This window comes from Mus caroli, unplaced genomic scaffold, assembly GCF_978045245.1.
Source record: "Mus caroli unplaced genomic scaffold, Mus_caroli_1 scaffold_4, whole genome shotgun sequence".
NCBI lineage: Eukaryota > Metazoa > Chordata > Mammalia > Rodentia > Muridae > Mus > Mus caroli.
The window spans coordinates 114,966,219-114,984,687 of record NW_028227259.1 but is presented as its reverse complement, the minus strand read 5'-3'; the positions used below and the strand labels follow the sequence as shown (position 1 = coordinate 114,984,687).

The following is an 18,469-nucleotide window of genomic DNA, read 5'->3' as shown; positions in this document are numbered from 1 at the left end:
ACTCACACTCTTTCATACACACACTCACTCTCACACACAAAGCAGAGAGACTCTGAAAGCTGAAGCTATAGGACTTGCCTAGCATGAACTATATTCAACTCCCAATGCTATAAACATCGAAAATAACCAGAAACTAAACTACTAATCTATCCATAGGTACAAAGACTAGCTTTAGTACTTTAAAATTCTCTTGTTGGAAATAGAATGAAAAATGAAAAGAGACAAAATATCAATTCTTTAGGAATAAAAAATGTCCTGTATCTATAGATTTGTGTGCAATTCATTGTTGTTGGTCAGTATACAAGGAAATAATAAATTGATAAGTAATCAAAATCCTGTGCACCTGACAGCCATCATTAAAAGTGAACTGTGAGGGCTGGAGAGATGGACCAGAGGTTAAGAGCACTGGCTGCCCTTCCAGAGGTTCTGAGTTCAATTCCCAGCAACTACGTGGTGGCTCACAACCATCTATAATAAGATCTGAAGACAGCTACAGTGTGCTCATATAAATAAATAAGTAAAATCTTTCTTTTTTTTTTTTAAGTGAACTATGAAGCCAAGGGAGGTGGTGCATGCCTGTCTGCCTGTCCTCTAAGCACTTGGGAGGTGAAATCAGGAAAACCAAAGCTCAAAGCCAAGTTGACTACAGAGTGAAGTTAGGGTCAGCCTATGCTATATGAGACTCTATCTCAAAAGAAGCTTACAAGGCCAGGCAGTGGTGGGATACACCTTTAATCCCAGCACTTTCGAGGCAGAGGCAGGCTGATTTGTGAGTTCGAGGCCAGCCTGGTCTACAGAGTAAGTTCCAGGACAGCCAGAGCTATACAGAGAAACCCTGTCTCGAAAAAAAAAAAAGAAGCTTACAAAGAGCTATGGATAATCACCAGGGATACAGACAATGTCGTATGAGCGTATGAATGTTTGAGTGAGTGAGAGAGAGAGACACAGACAGACAGACAGACAGACAGAGTGTATATGTAAAGTGTGTGGTGTGTCTGAGCATGTGAGCGTGGTGTGAGTGTGTATATGTGTGTGTGATAGTGTGTTGTGAATGTTGTGTGTGTGTGGTTGTTAGGAGTGTGTATGAATGTAATGTTTGTGGTGTTTCGTGGTATGTGTATCTGTGTGTGAGAGTGTGTTCTGAGTCTGTGGATGTGTGTGAGTGCTGTGAGTGTATGTGAATGTGAGCATGTGTGCAAGAGTGTATGTGGTGGCGGCAGGGTGTGTGAGTGCTCTGTGTGTGTGTGTGTACACACATCTATATATAGGGCTATGGGTCTCATCCCCAGGACTGTGAAAAGAAAAGAAAGGTGGGGAGGGGTTGTGACAGGAATCTAGGATCAAGGGGAAGTAGTGAGTCCTCACCGTTCTTGTGGAACACATTACTGGACATTAACACCCTCAATCATCCCAACTGATCAGCCTTGCTTTCTCTCTCACCCTTACATTCTGCAAACTAAGTCACTGCCACAAGGATCAGGTAGGTGCAAAATCAATGCCCCTCCAGAAAGACCCCAGACAAGAAGGGATTTTGTCTTTTTTTGGCCTAGAACAGAACCTAGCAAACACCCAGAACCTCGGTCCCTTGGCCCTTGCTGGCCACCAGAGGGCTTCTCTTACCTGTACAGCTACAAGCATCTGGTAGAAGTAGAGCTTACAGGTGGCTTCTTTCAGGCGCTTGTTCCCCACCACCCGGTCAAATAGTTCTCCTCCTTCCATCCTGAAACACAAACAGAGCGGACCTTCACCCCTGGATGCACAGCACCAATGAAATAAACTCATCTTGTCCAGAAAAATAAGGATGGGGTGGTGATTGGGGGTGAGCAGATGAGCACTTGTCTCACGTCAGAAGCCCCGGCCTGCACCTCCAACACTAAAACATGGCTCCTGTTTTCCTCAGTCTTGATATCACTTTTAAAATTAATGAGTTTTGCTGGGTAGAGTGGAGCACACCTTTAACACCAGCACTCAGGCAGAGCTGAAAACCCCCAGGCCAGCCAGAGATACCAGAGGTCTTCTCAAAATAAATAAATAAATATGCCAGGCGATGATGAGGCAGGTCTTTCATCTCCGCACTTGGGAGGCAGAGGCAGGCTGATCTCTGCGTTAAGGTGGTCCAGCCTAGTCTACACAGTGAGTACCAGCTCAGTCAGGCTACAAAGAGAATCCTTGTCTCCAAAAAACTAAAATAAATAAATTCATAATAAATAAATACATAAGTCATCTTTTTTGTTTTTTTTTTTTAAAGATTTATTTATTTATGTATATGAGTACAGTTACAGCCGTCTTCAGACACACCAGAAGAGGGTGTCAGATCCCATTACAGATGGTTGTGAGCCACCATGTGGTTGCTGGAAACTGAACTCAGGATCCCAGAAAGAGCTGTTAGTGCTCTCAACTGCTGAGCCATCTCTCCAGCCCATAAGTCATTTTCTTGAGGGCTGGAGAAATAGGTAGTCCAAAGAAAAACTCACAAGGAGAGGCTATCAGCATGCCAGAGCACCGACTGGCCTCAGGCTCACTCTACTCACTCTCAAAGGACCTTGGCTCCTCACACCTCTTTTCACCCCACCCCTACCCTAAACTTCTCCAGCTCATGAGCTCCCTCCTCCCCCCACCTCTCATTCCCATCTAACTCTGCCATTTCAGCTATGAGCTCTCTCAGCCCCCTCTCCTCTCGCCCTCTTCCTCCCCTCTCCCTCACTGCTCTCTTCTCTCATGGCCAGGTTCAGTCTCTTGGCCATGTTTCATCTGCTACTTCCTGTCCCTGCTCTGGAATCTTCTAGCTGCTACTTCTACTCTGCCTGTGCTCTCCCTGAAATGCACAATAAAAACCCTCTCCTCAACCACACCTCGGAGGGCTGCGTCCTGATTTCTATCATTCCTCTCACAGGAGACCCGACTTCAGTTCCCAGCACCCAGGTCCAACTCATGAGTACCTGTAACTCCACCTCAGGAGACCAAAGCCCACGCCAGATCTCTACAGGCACGTGCACACTCACACAGACACATAGCTAAAAATAATCAAACATAAATCTTGTACAAAGTAATGATCCCTCATAAGCCTCATCCATAATCAAATGCCCCAGTAGGAAAAGAGTGAAAGATGAACATATGTTAAGCCATCGAGACTTCTTTGGGAACTTTTAAAAATCTGACTCTAGCAGGGCAGTGGTGGCGCACACCTTTGATCCCAGCACCTGGAAGCAGGTCTCTGAGTTCTAGGCCAGCCTGGTCTACAGAGAGAGTTCTAGGACTGCGAGGGCTAAACAGAAAAACTCTGTCTTAAAAACGCAAAAGATAAAAAAAAATAAAAAAATAAAAATCTGATTCCAGGGCTCAGCGGTTAAGAGCACTAACCACTCTTCCAGAGGTCCTGAGTTGAATTCCTAGCAACCACATGGTGGCTCACAACCATCTGGAATTGGATCTGATGCCCTCTTCTGGTGTGTCAAGGACAGCATGCTCATATACATAAAGTAAATAAATAATTTTTTTTTCCCAAGACAGGGTTTCTCTGTGTAGCCCTGGCTGTCCTGAAACTCACTTTGTAGACCAGGCTGGCCTCGAACTCAGAAATCTCCCTGCCTCTACCTCCCAAGTGTTGGGATCAAAGGCGTGCGCCACCACCGCCACCTGGCAAGTAAATCTTTAAAAAAAAAAAAAAAAAAAAACTGATTCCAGAATCTGGAGAGAGGCCCAGAGATTTGCATTCCCACATGGTTCCTATATGCTGATGGGGTGGAAATATGACTCCCAAGCAGGACCAGACAACTGGGGTCTGAACCCCAGTTCAGTTCTTCATAAGCTGTAGGTCTTTGGGTAAGCTACTTAATCCCTCTGAGCTAAACAACAACAACAATAACAAAGTTAAATTTAAAATATTTGTCTTTGTTTTCTTGAGACAGTCCTGGGACTCAGTCTGTAGACGAGGCTGACCACAAACTCACAGACATTCGCCTGCCTCTGCCTCCAGAGTGCTGGGATTAAAGTGAGCCACCACCTCCTGGCTAATCTGCATTCAATTCTTTCCTGGCTTCTAAGTCTTACACGGAAACATGAGTTTAAACGTTATTACTTACAGTTCCAGAACAATGTAGTAATCTTCCGCATCAAAAACATCTTTAATCTTGATGATGCATGGCTATGGGAGAGAAGAAAGGAGAAGTGAGAAAACTCCAGACAGGAAACCAGTTGTCTGGGGATGCTGTTGAGTCGAGCACAGGAGACGGCAGAATGGAAGGTGACTCCTCATGGAGAACTCACACAAGAAACACACCATGGTACAGAGTCGGTAAGGAATAATTCGTGTCTGCATAGGAGCCCGCCCAGGCATGACAGCAGGTTTTCCCAAACTTCCTCCTCATTCGTCAAAACAGGAATCTGACAAGAGGAAAAGCAGCAGGAGCTGGGTGCTCGGGTGGCAGGTGGTGGGTGGTAGGTGGGATATTTTCTCAGCAGACCTGCAATCTGAAGTTCAATCCCAGCATAGGAGCAAAGCCCTTTTTCTCAACAGGACACAAGATGGGAGACCCAAGAAGCTGTTTTGTAATTCCAGCACTTGGGAAGGCAAGGAAGGAATGGCAAGAATTCAAGGCCAGCCTCAGCTATAAAAGCAAGTTGAAGGCTAGCCTGGGCCACAAGAAACCCTATCTCAATAACAAAGAAGGCGAGGAAGGAAGCCCAATTATACTCCCGGATACCCGATTCCTGCGGCTCCAGCACTAGGGCTGTGGAGAATGGAACCTGTATGATAAGATCCTCTCATAGTATAAGACCTTTGAAGCATGGCTGATATGTTTATTATCTGTGCAGGGGACCCAGCGCTGTGGGTAGGTTAGAACAGGATTAGATTCTCTAGACTTAGCATTACGATCTTCTACTTAGAAAGCATCCTTGTGTTTAAAGCTGACAGCCAAGCTCAGTGGCAGGTAAGAAACAGACCTCAGAGTATCTAGCAGGAATACAGAAGCCAGCATGGAGGACTGATCGCAGGAGACTCAAAGAGAGAATCTAGAATTCTTTCAGGTTTGAGATTGTTAGAGGTGAGACTCATCGCCGTGTTCTTCATGGGTCCCTGTAACTGTCGCTCTACATGTACATCCATCTTCCTGCATCAGCGAGCACCCACAGCTTCCCAGCATGAACTTGGAAACACTGCCGAGTGCTGTTGAGAGACTTCCACCTTAATAAGGCTCGAAATGACCAATAAAACATTTAGGGGGATGGTATGTAATTGCAATGTATGCGGTGTTCTTTGTCTAATTATGTCTGTCTGTCTACCTGCCTGCCTGCCTGTTATCTGTGCATGCCATGGAGTATGTGTGGAGGGCAAAGAACTTGTGGGAACTGGTTCTCTCCTTCTTCCATGTGAGTCTTGGCAATCAAACTCAGATGGCCAGGCTTCTCAGCAAGCTCCTTCACCCTCCGAGTCATTCTGCCAAGAGTGAATGTGTTTTTTGTAAAAAGAAAAAAAAAAAACAAAAAACAAAAAACAAAAAACCACCACCAAAAAAAAAAAAAAAAACTGGCCATAGCGGGCTACAGCAGGAAGATTGCTTGAGCCAGGAATCCGGGCCTAGCCTGGCCAATTCAGCCAGTTCCTGTGGAAAAGAAGAAAAACAAACTCCACTCAAGAGGCAGAGACAGAAGGATCACGTGAGTCTAGTATTCCCAGACTTGCCAGGGTAACAAGACAGGGGCTGTCTTCCAACAGCAAAAAAGAAAGAAAAGAAGGGGGATTGAGGAGGGGGTGAAAAGGCAGAAGGAAAACGGAAGCAAAGAGAGCAGGGAAGGAAAGGAGGGGGAAGAAAAGAAGCTCCTATATGTGAGGTCCAGGACAGGCAAGCAGGAAGGATGGCCGCTGGGGGGGTCCACCGAGCTGTAAACAGGCTGTGGAGACATTGTATCAAACACAGAAATCTAGAATAAATAAACCTTGTAGCTCTTGGAGGAAAGTGAGGAGGTGGAAGAAAGAAAAGGGAATCTTCTAACTGGAGGTTAAAAGAGAGAAGAGGGAATTCTTACTCACTCTGGCGAGATGTCGCTCCAGCACCTACTAAGCGTGCGCTATGGGTTCTCATAAACTAATGAAGAAACTGAGAGAGCCAGGGAAGAGAAGCCAGCGTCAGACCCTGTGCTACAGCCCTGTGACTTCCACAGATATCAAGTCTTCCTTACAAAATAGGTGAGGACCACTTATCTCCAACAAGGCTCCCCACACCTACAAATCAGATGCAACAATGGGCTTCTTATCTGTCAGATACCATTTACTCCAAAGAAAAGGTATTTAAAAGGACCCAGATTTCAGATATAAGTAACTTCACAACTTTCATTTCTTTTGCAAATATAACTAACCTTTATACAGTTTTTCTCAAGATCCAATAAAAATACTGAGTAATAAATCATGAAGTTGCGAAGCCTTTTACACAGGACTGAATTCTTAAAACTTTGAAGTAAAACTCATCAGAGGTGAATAAGAGCCAGGTCCATGTGTGTTCTCACAAACATACAAAGGAGCCCAAATTAGCCTCCTATATATAGCAATACTTTGTATACTTCCTATATTTTGAGACAAGTTACGACAAGAGGCAATGATACTTACATGATTTAGTTTCTTCAAAATTTCTATTTCAGTTTCCACACTGGGAGATGTGTCCTTAAATAAACAGGATAGCATTAGAGTATACCAGTAGTAATAGTTATAATGGCCAATAAAAATATAGTTAAACTTCATTTAGGATGGCTGAGTTACAAACCAGGCTCTGCTCATACAGCAGACGCTAGACTACATATTTATGTAAAATAGACTTCAGCTAAGAAACCCAGATTTTAAATCTTTTATTTTATTTTATTATAAGATTTATTTATTTATTTATTTATTTATTTATTTATTTATTTATTCTGTCCCTATCCTCAGACACAGCAGAAGAGGGCATTGGATTCCCATGACAGATGGCTGTGAGCCACCATGTGGTTGCTGGGAATTAAACTCAGGACCTCTGGAAGAGCAGTCACTGTTCTTACCTGCTGAGCCATCTCTCCAACCCTAAAATCTTTTATAAATTCTTTTTTACTTTATTTTATGTACATTGATTGGTGATTCACCTGCATGTGTGCCTGTGTGAGGGTGTCCAGTACCATGAAATTAGGGCTACACACTGCTGTAAGCCACCATGGCAGCCTAAGAATTGAACATGGGTCATCTCGAGGACCAGCAAGTGTTCTTAACCACTGAAGCATCTCTCCATCCCTCAACCCCAGATTAAAAATGTTTAAATCCAGACATTTTCTTTCCACTCTCACACTCGTTACTACATTGCAGGGGCAGAGTGAGGAGGTTCTGTTAATAGAGAGGCCATACAGGGTCCAATGATTGGAAGAGAACAATTAAGAAAAAAATATTGGTTCTGTGGCTGGAGAAATGGCTCAGCGGTTTAGAACACTGACTGCTCTTCTGAAGGTCCTGAGTTCAAATCTCAGCAACCACATGGTGGCTCACAACCATCTGTAATGAGATCTGACACCTTCCTCTGGTGTGTCTGAAGATAGCTACAGTGTAGTTACATATAATAATAAATAAATCTTAAAAAAAAAAAGAACACAGTAAAAAAATAAAAACACATTAAAAAAAATTGGTTCTAAGTTTTCAACAACCTAGGAGATACCCTTTTCTCCCCTAAACGGGAAGCAAATCCAGAATTGTGAGGTCAAAGATCTGTAACAAATGGAACACAGACCGGAAATTCCTCCTGCCATGTAAGAATAGAATTATCTTGGGAAAAACAATTTGAAGAATGTTAAAGCCAGAAACAGCTGGCTGGAGAGGAAGACGTGCCTGGGCGCTGCTCTTACTTTACTTTGTCGGGTTATATGTGGGGAAAAAATACGGTTGGCCACTTCACTCATTCAGTCAGTGTGGATTACATAAAAAGTGACTAAATAGTTGCTGCATAAAAACACTTTACATTCTAGAAACCTGCAACTGAGAATTAAAAATGTCATCTCCATGGAAGAGTACTGGTCTGGTATTCCTGAGTCCCAGAGTTTTATAAAAATGTGTTTCTATAACTAACTAACTCCTAGCCACCGCCACAACACCCAAAAGAGCAAAGAATTTGAAGTTACCTCAACAACCAAGCAAAAAATTATCTGCATAAATTATGAGGAAGTTTGGGGCATTCCTTCCTAGTGATGTCTTTGAGAATCAGTTTAAATCTGTCTGATATTATCCAGAACATTTGTAGTGGTCACCTCAGAACCGGATCATATCAGGCAAAGTCCCTCAAATGCAACTGACTGTCTGGAGAGCACCCAAGACCTTATAGAGCAAATGGGGTCGGCGGGGCGTGGAGAAAGAGACTACCACTCTCCTTATTTACTATTTTCAAATTCAGATTTGCAGCCAGGGGAACCGTGCCATCAAACTGAGAGTAAATAAATGGGGCCATCTCCGTCAGGAGTGGTAGGGCAGGCCTGCAATCCTAGCATCCCAGAGGACGCCTTCCAGGATCGTCTGGGCTATGTGAGTCATAATCTCAAAAAAAAAAAAAAAAAAATGCTTTGAAGTAAAAAGTACCCACCATAATTTGTAGAATGAGTCAAAATGCTACACTGTAGATACTGAGCACTTTACACGTTGTAACAAACGCTTTCAAAAGAAATATTGAGCATAGCACTTAGGTCAGGATTAAACCCAGCTTTCCTGAGATTATTTTTTCCTTCTCACTAGACCCCTTAACTCTCAGAAAGTTTCTGCTACAATGTCCCAAGCATTACTTCACTCAGTGCTTAGATAAAGCCGATGGGGGACTAGGAGCAGTTTCTGTGAGGTGGGCACATTGTTAACAGAAAGGTGAGCTGTCCATACGAGCTAATTCACCTGTCTCTAAACACCACAGGGTCTCCACCAAGATGAGAGAGGCTGAAGGCAGCTGTTAGGCTGCACTGGCCATTAGACCCCCTTTCTCCCCTATCCCTTCATAGTGACTTTAAAATAAGAAAAAAAGCCTGTTGCTATGCACAGGGTTACATACAACCAATTATTTCTAGAACTAAATTACAAATAAGTTTCTAGATTGAATAAAAGACACTTAAAAAGTGTTCAGTGCTGTTTGACAGTCAAAAATTGCTCCATCTAAGCCACCCAAGCTTCCGGAGGCTGAGATGTGCTCCAGGGTTCCTTAAGGAAGTGTGAGAGCCGGGCAGCTCCCGACACAGGTACTTACGGCTTCTCTCGATGAGCCAAGAGCAAACCTCCGCTTGCTGATGATCTTTATGGCCACTTTCTGACATGTCTTCCTCTCAAAAGCCATCTTTACCTCCCCACAAGCACCACTAAGGGGAAACACACAGACAGTGACTTTTCCGGATGACTTTCATCATGAATAACACACCATGTCATGTCCAACTCGGCCTTGACAGGAAGAAATTAAAGAAGGAGCTGAGGAGGCTGTTCAGGTACTCGTCATGCAAATGCAGAATCTGACTTCAAACACCCAGCACCCATGTAAACCAGGCAAAAAAAAAAAAAAAAAAAACCTCTTCCAGAAGCTTGTAGGACAGCCTGCCACACATGCACAGCAGAAAACAGAGACCCAGTCTCAAGGTAGAAAGGCCAGACCAACACCCAAGGCTGTCCTCTGACCTCCACACAAATTCTGTGGCACATGAAGTTATGCACTTTCACACACATACACACACACACACACACACAGAGACACGAAATTAAATATTGTCCATGTAACATTTTTTTTCATTGTCTCTATGCTCAAAGGGCACACTGAAACCTCACCAGAGTACACTGCCAAGAGCACACGGAGATGAAGAGCATCCAGCAGCACTGAGCTTGGAGTGACTTCAGTCTAATCAGAGCCCTTGATTGTGAAATTCCCAGAAAAACACTAAGAAAACAAGAAAATTTACTTTCTCTGGGGGGGGCAGAGAAATATTAATAGAAGAGTCTTCCTGATCGAAAACTGAATACCCATGCCCGGAGTAACACATAACTGTCATTCAAGAGCTGAGAAGGCAGAGACAGAAGGACAGCATCAAACCAAAGCCAAGGCCATCCAGGCCTGAATTAAAAGAAGAAAACACAGCCAGGAGGTGGTGGCACAAGCCTTTAATCCCAGCTCTCGGGAGGTAGAGACAGGAGGCTCTCTGAGTTCAAGGCCAGCCTGGTCAACAGAGTGAGTTCCAGGACAGCCAGGGCTACACAGAGAAACAAAAACAAACAAACAAAAGATAAAAACCAAAACAATTACCAACAAACAATTTGCAATACCTAGCTGGAAGCGTGAATTTCACCTTAGACCACATCCGAAAGCGCTACACGATTACTCATTTCTTTCAAAGATTTCTGACTCACTGGGGACCACCAATGGCAGAGGATGTTATGCAGACCATTCTTAGCCACAGTAAACCTGTTCAGCAAAATTAAGGTGCATCCTAGCAATGACCACTGCAGCATACAACCTGTCTGTAGCGAGCTATGATAATGACCGGTTTTGAGTGAGTATAGAAAAGGCTTCACATCTCTCTTATCGTGTTGAGTATATGTAACCTTAAATGAGCCATGATAATGATTTTCAATGTAGGACTGAGCCATAGTCAGTATATATCCAACACTCTGCAACTGCTACCATCTGGTTCCAATTAGGGAAACACCACCATACCTTTGCCCTTAGCGATCACTAAATGGCTTTCTTAAAAATTATCTGATGTTTCATATCCGTGAAATCACACTTCTTTCGCTTAGCTTAATGCTTTCAAAGCTCATCCATGGTTTAGCAACTACCAGTATGTCTTTTTTTTTTTTTTTAAAGATTTTATTTTTATTATATGTAAGTACACTGCTGCTGTCTTCACACACTCCAGAAGAGGGCGCCAGATCTCGTTACGGATGGTTGTGAGCCACCATGTGGTTGCTGGGATTTGAACCTTGGACCTTCGGAAGAGCAGTAGGGTGCTCTTACCCACTGAGCCATCTCACCAGCCCCCCAGTATGTCTTTATTACTTATCTGAGGCTGGATCTTGATGTGTTTGTTTGCACTTCACTTCTCTAGGAGCTGGAACATCCCATTACAACCTCTCCCTAACTATCCCCTCACCCCTCGCTTTTGAGACAAAAGCCTTAGGAAGCTCGGGCTGTCCTTAAACAACTATTATGCCAAGGATAATATTAAACCCCTGATCTTCCTGCTACATTTTTCAAGTTGTTGAATTCCAAGTATGCCTCCACCTTGCCCAGCTCTCTTTTTTCTGTTAGGGATTGAACTAAATATTTTACACTAAATTGCATGCCTACCTCAGAAGGGCAGGGGGCTGACAAGATATAGCCCAGCATGTAGAAATGATTGCCCCATATTCTGGGTAGGTTTTTTGGGTTTTTTTTTTTTTTTTTTTTTTGGTCAACTTGGCTCAAAAGCGGAAAAAAAAAAACGAAGATCGAAGATCATCTGCCAGAAGGGAATCTCACTTTTAAAAATTGCCTCCATTATAGCGTCTGGTAGATAAGTCTGTGTGGCACTTTCTTGATTAATTTGGGAGGGCCAGCCCAGTCTGTGCGAGTCATGGGGACTGAGACAGTAAGCAGTGCTCCTCCATGATTGCTCTGCTTGAGCTCCTGAATTGGCTTCCCTCAGGGGTGGCGATCATAACATATAAGCCAAATATACACTTCACTCTCCAAGTTGCTTTTGGTCGGTGTTTATCACAGCAACGGGAAGTAGTCCTCCAGTGGACTGTCTGGATGGATGCAGCCATGTTGTTTTAGGGAAAGATTATAGGACTTTGGAGCTTTGGTCTGGAAAAGCTATTGGGTACTCAGAGATTGGTGAGTTGTTCTGTAAACAATGCTGAGAGGAATGCAAACAACAGGCCTGGCCTGGGCTGGTGAGATGGCTCAGTGGTTAAGAGCGCTGACTGCTCTTCCGAAGGTCCTGAGTTCAAATCCCAGCAACCACATGGTGGCTCACAACCACCCATAATGAGGTCTGCCTCCCTCTTCTGGTGTGCCTGAAGTCAGCTACAGTGTACTTATATAATAAATAAATAAATAAATAAATAAATAAACAGGCCTAGCCTGTGGAGTTTCAGAAGAAAATTGCAGAGTCCCTTTAAGACTCTATCAGAGTCATTTGTGTGATATTTTCAATTAAGATTCTGTAAGGCCTAGAGAGATGGCTCAGAGGTTAAGAGCACTGACTGTTCTTCCAAAATTCCTGAGTTCAATTCCCAGCAACCACACGGTGGCTCATAACCATCTGTAATGGGATCTGGTGCCCTCTTCTGGCCTGTAGGCATACATGCAGACAGAATGCTTTATACATAATAAATAAATAAATCTTTAAAAAAAAAATCTGGGGCTGGTGAGATGGCTCAGTGGGTAAGAGCACCCGACTGCTCTTCCGAAGGTCCGGAGTTCAAATCCCAGCAACCATATGGTGGCTCACAACCATCTGTAACAAGATCTGACTCCCTCTTCTGGAGTGTCTGAAGACAACTACTGTGTACTTACATATAATAAATAAATAAATCTTAAAAAAAAAAATCTGTGAAAGAGAGGTTAGGTAAAGTGATTAATGCCTGTAATCCCAGGACTTGGGAGACTGGGGCAGGCAGAGCTCTGTGAGTTCAAAGCCATCCTGCTCTACAGAGTGAGTTATAGGACAGCAAGGGATAAACAGAGAAGCCGTGTCTCAAAAAGGAAAAACAAATAGGCAGGTAAACAAAAAGAGTCTGTGAAATGAAACCTTTTGTGCACTGAGATAATCAATGCTAGTTGGCTGGGGCTTAAAAATCTGCTCTAATTAATAAGATTCCAACATCATCTGCGTGAGATCTTCTGGGCCAGCACACAAAAGCTGTGGGCCAGAAAGAGTCCAATGCTGCATTTCAAGCGGAACTTTATAAATTATCAAGAGTCTCCCACAAGATACTTGTTTTGAAAGCACGAAGGGGTCATGGACAGCAGCTGAAGCTTGGCACCCTGTGGCAGGGTTGCCACATCCCTGAAGAGAAGAAGCCAGGATGTCATTAAAAAAGATGCAGACTTAGCTGCAGGTGGAGACCCCATAATGCCGATGATGTCCAGACTGTGGGATGATCAGAGGACAGCATCAGGGGGGAAAGGGAGCCAGCCTGTGACTCCAAGACAAGCTGTGTGTGCTATGGAGGGCGGGGGTGGTACTGGTGGGGAGCTGCTCTCAGTTTCTCAGTCCAAAAGATCAGGAGTGGCACCCAGACCTTGGACACTGAACACTTGGACACTGTTGAAATTTGGTTTTGCTATGATCTGATTGTAACCCTGGTTCTTTCTTAAAGTAATAAAACTTTTCTTTAAAAATAGGAACCCACAGTTGAGACACTTGGATTTTTTTTTTTTTTTTGAGAACTTGAACTTTTAAATTGCTGAGATTTTTTTTTTTTCCTATTTCATTTTATGTGTATGGCTGCTTTTCCCTGCCTATGTCTTTGCAACAATGTGTGCAGTATCCCAGAGACTAGAAGAAGGTACCTGATCCCCTGAAAGAGTTATAGGCAGTTATGAGCCACCATGCAGATACTGGTTATCAAACTTGGGTCCTCTAAAAGAGCAACCAGTGTTCTTACTTGCTAAGTCACTCTCCAGTTTCAAATTCTCTTTTTAAAAGACTGTGGGACTTGAAAAAAAAAAAGGACTGTTTCACACCGTGATACTAATTTTTTGGTTTTTGTTGTTATGTTATTTTGGGGTTTTGTTTGTTTGGTTTGGTTTTTCTTTTGAGACTGGATCTCTATACATAGTCCTAGCTGTCCTGAACTCACTATGTAGACCAGGCTGGCCTAGAATCCACAAAGAGCCACTTGCCTCTGCCTCCTGAGTACTGGGATTAAAGGCATGCTGCACCACCCCCAGTCCATGACAACAGTATGAACATGACATCTTGGGAACAAACAAGGAAGGAAAAGTTATGATAATGACATATTTTTATGTCACTAATGAGGAATCAATTGTACTGGTTAGTTTTTTTATTTGTTTGTTTTGGATTTTTGTTTTGTTTTGTTTTTGTCAACTTGACTCAAGCTAGAATCATCTGGAAGACAGAACCACAATAGAAAAAACAACATCTCCATCAGGTTGACTTGTAGCTTGTGAGGCATTCTCTTGATTAGTGATTGATGCAGGTGGTCCTGGGTTATAGACAGAAGCAGGCTGAGCAAGCCATTGTGGAGCAGACTAGAAAAGCAGCACTCCCCCACAGACTCTGCTTCAGTTCCTGTATCTAGGTTCCTGCCCTGCTAGAGTTCCTGCCTTGGCTTCACTAGGGAAAGATTGAGATAAGGATGTGCAAGCCGATAAACCCTTTCCTCTCCAGGCTGCTTTGGACTGTGATGCTTATCACAGCAACAGAAAGCAATTTAGGACATAAACACTCCTGATGAGCTGAAGTCAATTTCTGCAATCTGTGGTAGAAGGAGAAAACTTTTGAAGCCTTTCCTCTGACCTCCAAGTGCACACCACGGTATACACACACAGCACATACAATCTCACACACAGTCTTCATAAACACAGCACATATAATCAGACACACTCTTCATACATAGAGAGAGATGTAATTAAATTCTAATGAACAAGAACTACACTGGATATGGTAGCTAATGCCTGGAGCCCTCAGGAGGTAAGACAGAAGCCCATGAGTTTGAGGTCATCATGGACAACACTGAGTTCATGCCAGTGTAAGCTATGGAGTGAGACCCTGTTTTAAAAAAAAAATGTCAAAAACTTAACTGATAACTAATTAGCAATAAGATTCAATAGTCTAGCACTTTACATGCAGAGAATCCTGGATTTGAACACTGTACTGGCTGGTTTTGTGTCAACTTGACACAAGCTGGAGTTATCTCAGAGAAAGGAGCTTCAGGTGAGGAAATGCCTCTATGAGATCCAACTGTAAGGCATTTTCTCAATTAGTGATCAAGGGGAAAAGGCCCCTTGTGGGTGGGACTATCTCTGGGCTGGTGGTCCTGGGTTCTCTAAGAAACCAAGCTGAGCAAGCCATGGAGATCAAGCCAGTAAGTAACATCCCTCCCTGGCCTCTGCATCAGGTCCGCTTCTGACCTGCTTGAGTTCCAGTCCTGATTTCCTTTGGTGATGAAGAGCAGAGTGGAAGTGTAAGTTGAATAAACCCCTTTCTCCCCAACTGCTTCTTGGTCATGATGTTTGTGCAGGAATAGAAACCCTGACGAAGACAAACAAGCACTAGACAAAGAAAGCAAGGCAAGCACTCAGCACGCAACGGCCTCTACCATCAAGCATGACGACTGAATTCAATCCACATAGGAGAGACCTGACCCTGCACGTTGTCCTCTGGCCTCCACATACTCACTGAGGCGGGAGTGCGCCCACACACATACAGACACACGGTGATTCATAGGGTCATTAAAAGCTGCTTTTCAAAAGTCATCACTAAAGCTCGAAGAAATAAAAAAGTCATCACTAGTTAGGCAGGGCGAGGCAGGCTTGGAATCCCGTCTGGGGAGGTAGAGGCAAGAGTATCAACCAGGAGTTCAGGATCCCCCTCAATTGCACAGTGAGGCTGAGTCCAATGTAAGCTACATGAGAACAAACCAGCCAGGCACTTGGGAGGCAGAAACAGGAGAATCTCTGTTTTAGGCCAGTCAGGGCAACAAAATAAAACCCTATGTTGAAAATTACTTAGTTTATTAAAATAAAATAGAGCTAGGAAGATAGCTCCGCCTATAAAACGTCTGCTACGGGGTGGAGAGATGGCTCAGCAGTTAAGAGCAGGGACTGCTCTTCCAAAGGTCCTGAGTTCAATTCCCAGGAACCACATGGTGCCTCACGTGTAAGGGAATCCAATGTACTCTTCTGGAAGTGTGCCTGAAGACAGCTACAGTGTATGAATATAAATAAAAATAAATCTTTAAAAAGAAAAAGAAGTCTGCCACACAAGAGCCTGAGTTTGGATACTCAGCACCGGCCTTAAAAGCTTCTCTCTAGGGCTGGTGAGATGGCTTAGCGGGTAAGAGCACTGACTGCTCTTCCGAAGGTCCTGAGTTCGAATCCCAGCAACCACATGGTGGCTCACAACCATCTGTAATGAGATCTGACACCTTTTTCTGGTGTGTCTGAAGACAGCAACAGTGTACCTACTTGTAATAAATAAATCTTTAACCAAAAAAAAAAAAAGCTTGTCTCTAATCCCAGTGCTGGTGTGATGAACACTGGGACACTCTGGGGCTTGCTATCCAGCAAGGGAAGCTGAGTCAGAAAGCTCCAGGTTCAGTGAGCCACAAAATACAAAGTGCAGAGCCACTGAAGAAGGCACCGATACTGACCTCAAGACTCTGCACACAAGCATCCTCACACAGGCAAGCATAGAGACCACACACACACACACACATAACACACACACACACAAACAGTTATCAGAGAAACCAAGCCTGGTGGCAGCACAAGCTCATCCCAACACTAAAATTTATAAGGGAAAAACGTTTATTTCAACCGATCATTATCAAATAAATCAGCAGTACATGTATCACAAAAGTCTGACAGCTATATAATAATAATGTTATAAAATCAGTTATAAAAAACTAACCCATGAGAATACACAGAAAAAATGAGTTTTAGTTTATTATATAAAGAAAAAAAACTTTACCTTCCAAGAGTTTTTGACATGATGTATTCGTCTCTTAATTCCTTAGGATAAACTGACTGATCATCTACAGTCAGATCAAAAAATACAAAAACTAAGAGGGAAAGGACAGAAATGGGCTTGTTAAATCACGGTTAAGACTGGTTCTCAAGTTTAACTACACACAGAATATAAGGTACAGAATTACATTTATCGGGTAATACCAAGTGGATTATTTTTAATCCAGGGGCCAACAAGATAGTTCGGTAGGCAAAACTCACTTGCTATGTACGCCTAATGACTCGACTTTGGTCCTCAGAACCCACAGTGGAGGGAGAAAATGAACTCACAACAGTTGTTCTCTGACCCCTATATGCATCCTGTAACATGTAAGCCTACACAGGCTCACATAAATCAATCTCTCTCATTCTCTCTCTCTCTCTCTCTCTCTCTCTCTCTCTCTCTCACACACACACACACACACAATAAATAAATGTAAATAAATAAGGTGGAGATGAGAGTAAGACACCGTATTACATCCCCTGCTGGCCTTCACACCTACACAAATGCACAAATACATAAACCACACACACACAAAATAAGTACTCAGCACTCAGAAGACAGAGGCAGGCAGGGTTCAAAGCCACCCTGGTCTACATAGGGAATGCTGGGACAGCCATATAGTAAGACCTTGTCTAAAAAACAAACAAACAAACAAAAACCCCACAACTCAGGCAATGGTGCAGTGTAACTCTTGGATGCTACTGAACACTTACTTAATTTGACTGAAAAACATTATTAAAGCATAACTGACAGAGACACAAAAATTTCCCTTTACAGAGGAAGTTAAGAAAAGCTCATTAACCGTAAGATAATAACATTACCTTTATTCCTACATAGCGAAAGTGCGATTTCAGAGTTGTTACTCAGAGGACAGCGTTTGCCTTTCCCGATAAGCTCGGTATTTACGAAGGTTCCATTTCCACTGTGATCCTCTATGTATACGATGTAACAATTTTTAGGGCCCATTTCCTAAAACAGAGAATATTTTATGTCCAAATTTTGACACCAAGAATTAATAGCAAAAGACGCCCCAGAGCAACGACTAGATCACCGGGTCTCCGAGGAGAGAAGCAACCGTCACCTACCCTGAAAATACGAAAATGCTTCTTGCTGTAAGTCCGGTACTTGTCCGTCCTTCTCAACAGTGGTCCATCGAAGCAATATTCACAGCTTTTATCCCTCCCAAACCAGTAGTTGTCGTTAACACAGTCTGTTGATACAAAAACACACAGAAAAGAATGTATCAAAGTGTTAACTAGAGGAAGGGACCGAGTCTGGAGTGGTGCACATGTGAGTCCAGCAGGATAAGCTTAAGAGACTTGCCTACAAGAAAGACACTGTCAAAGCAGCAGTGTGTAAGAAGACAATCAAGGGCTGGAGAGATGGCTCAGTGGTTAAGTGCACTGACTGCTCTTCCAGAAGTCCTGAGTTCAATTCCCAGCAACCACATGGTGACTCACAGCCATCTGTAACAGGATCTGATGCCCTCTTCTGGTGTGTCTGAAGACAGCTACAGTGTACTCATATACATAAAATAAATCTTTAAATAAATAAATAAATGTGACTTTTAAAAGAAAAATCAAAAGTATAGATTAAAAATCAAAGTTTTGTATTAGAGACTGAGGGACAAGCCAGGCGTGGTGGCGCACGCCTTTAATCCCAGCACTCGGGAGGAAGAGGCAGGCGGATTTCTGAGTTCGAGGCCAGCCTGGGCTACAGAGTGAGTTCCAGGACAGCCACGACTACACAAAGAAACCCTGTGGGG

General features: G+C 43.3%; 1 protein-coding gene across 3 annotated transcripts in view; it reads right to left on the bottom strand.

Moving 5' to 3' along the window:
* The window catches only part of Chek2 (checkpoint kinase 2), a 34,731-nt gene that overhangs the window by 9,142 nt on the left and 7,120 nt on the right, over positions 1 to 18,469 (bottom strand). For 2 of the 3 annotated variants that reach the window (XM_021162826.3, XM_021162827.3), the window contains 7 exons: positions 17,790 to 17,914; positions 17,526 to 17,673; positions 16,666 to 16,756; positions 9,228 to 9,336; positions 6,605 to 6,658; positions 4,083 to 4,144; positions 1,621 to 1,720 (listed from right to left, as the gene is read on the bottom strand). In XM_021162826.3, the coding sequence (XP_021018485.1) occupies positions 1,621 to 1,720; positions 4,083 to 4,144; positions 6,605 to 6,658; positions 9,228 to 9,336; positions 16,666 to 16,756; positions 17,526 to 17,673; positions 17,790 to 17,914 (689 nt within the window). Of the gene's footprint in view, positions 1 to 1,620; positions 1,721 to 4,082; positions 4,145 to 6,604; positions 6,659 to 9,227; positions 9,337 to 16,665; positions 16,757 to 17,525; positions 17,674 to 17,789; positions 17,915 to 18,469 lie in introns of those variants that run through there. The other variant, XM_029478119.2, reaches the window with a different exon arrangement.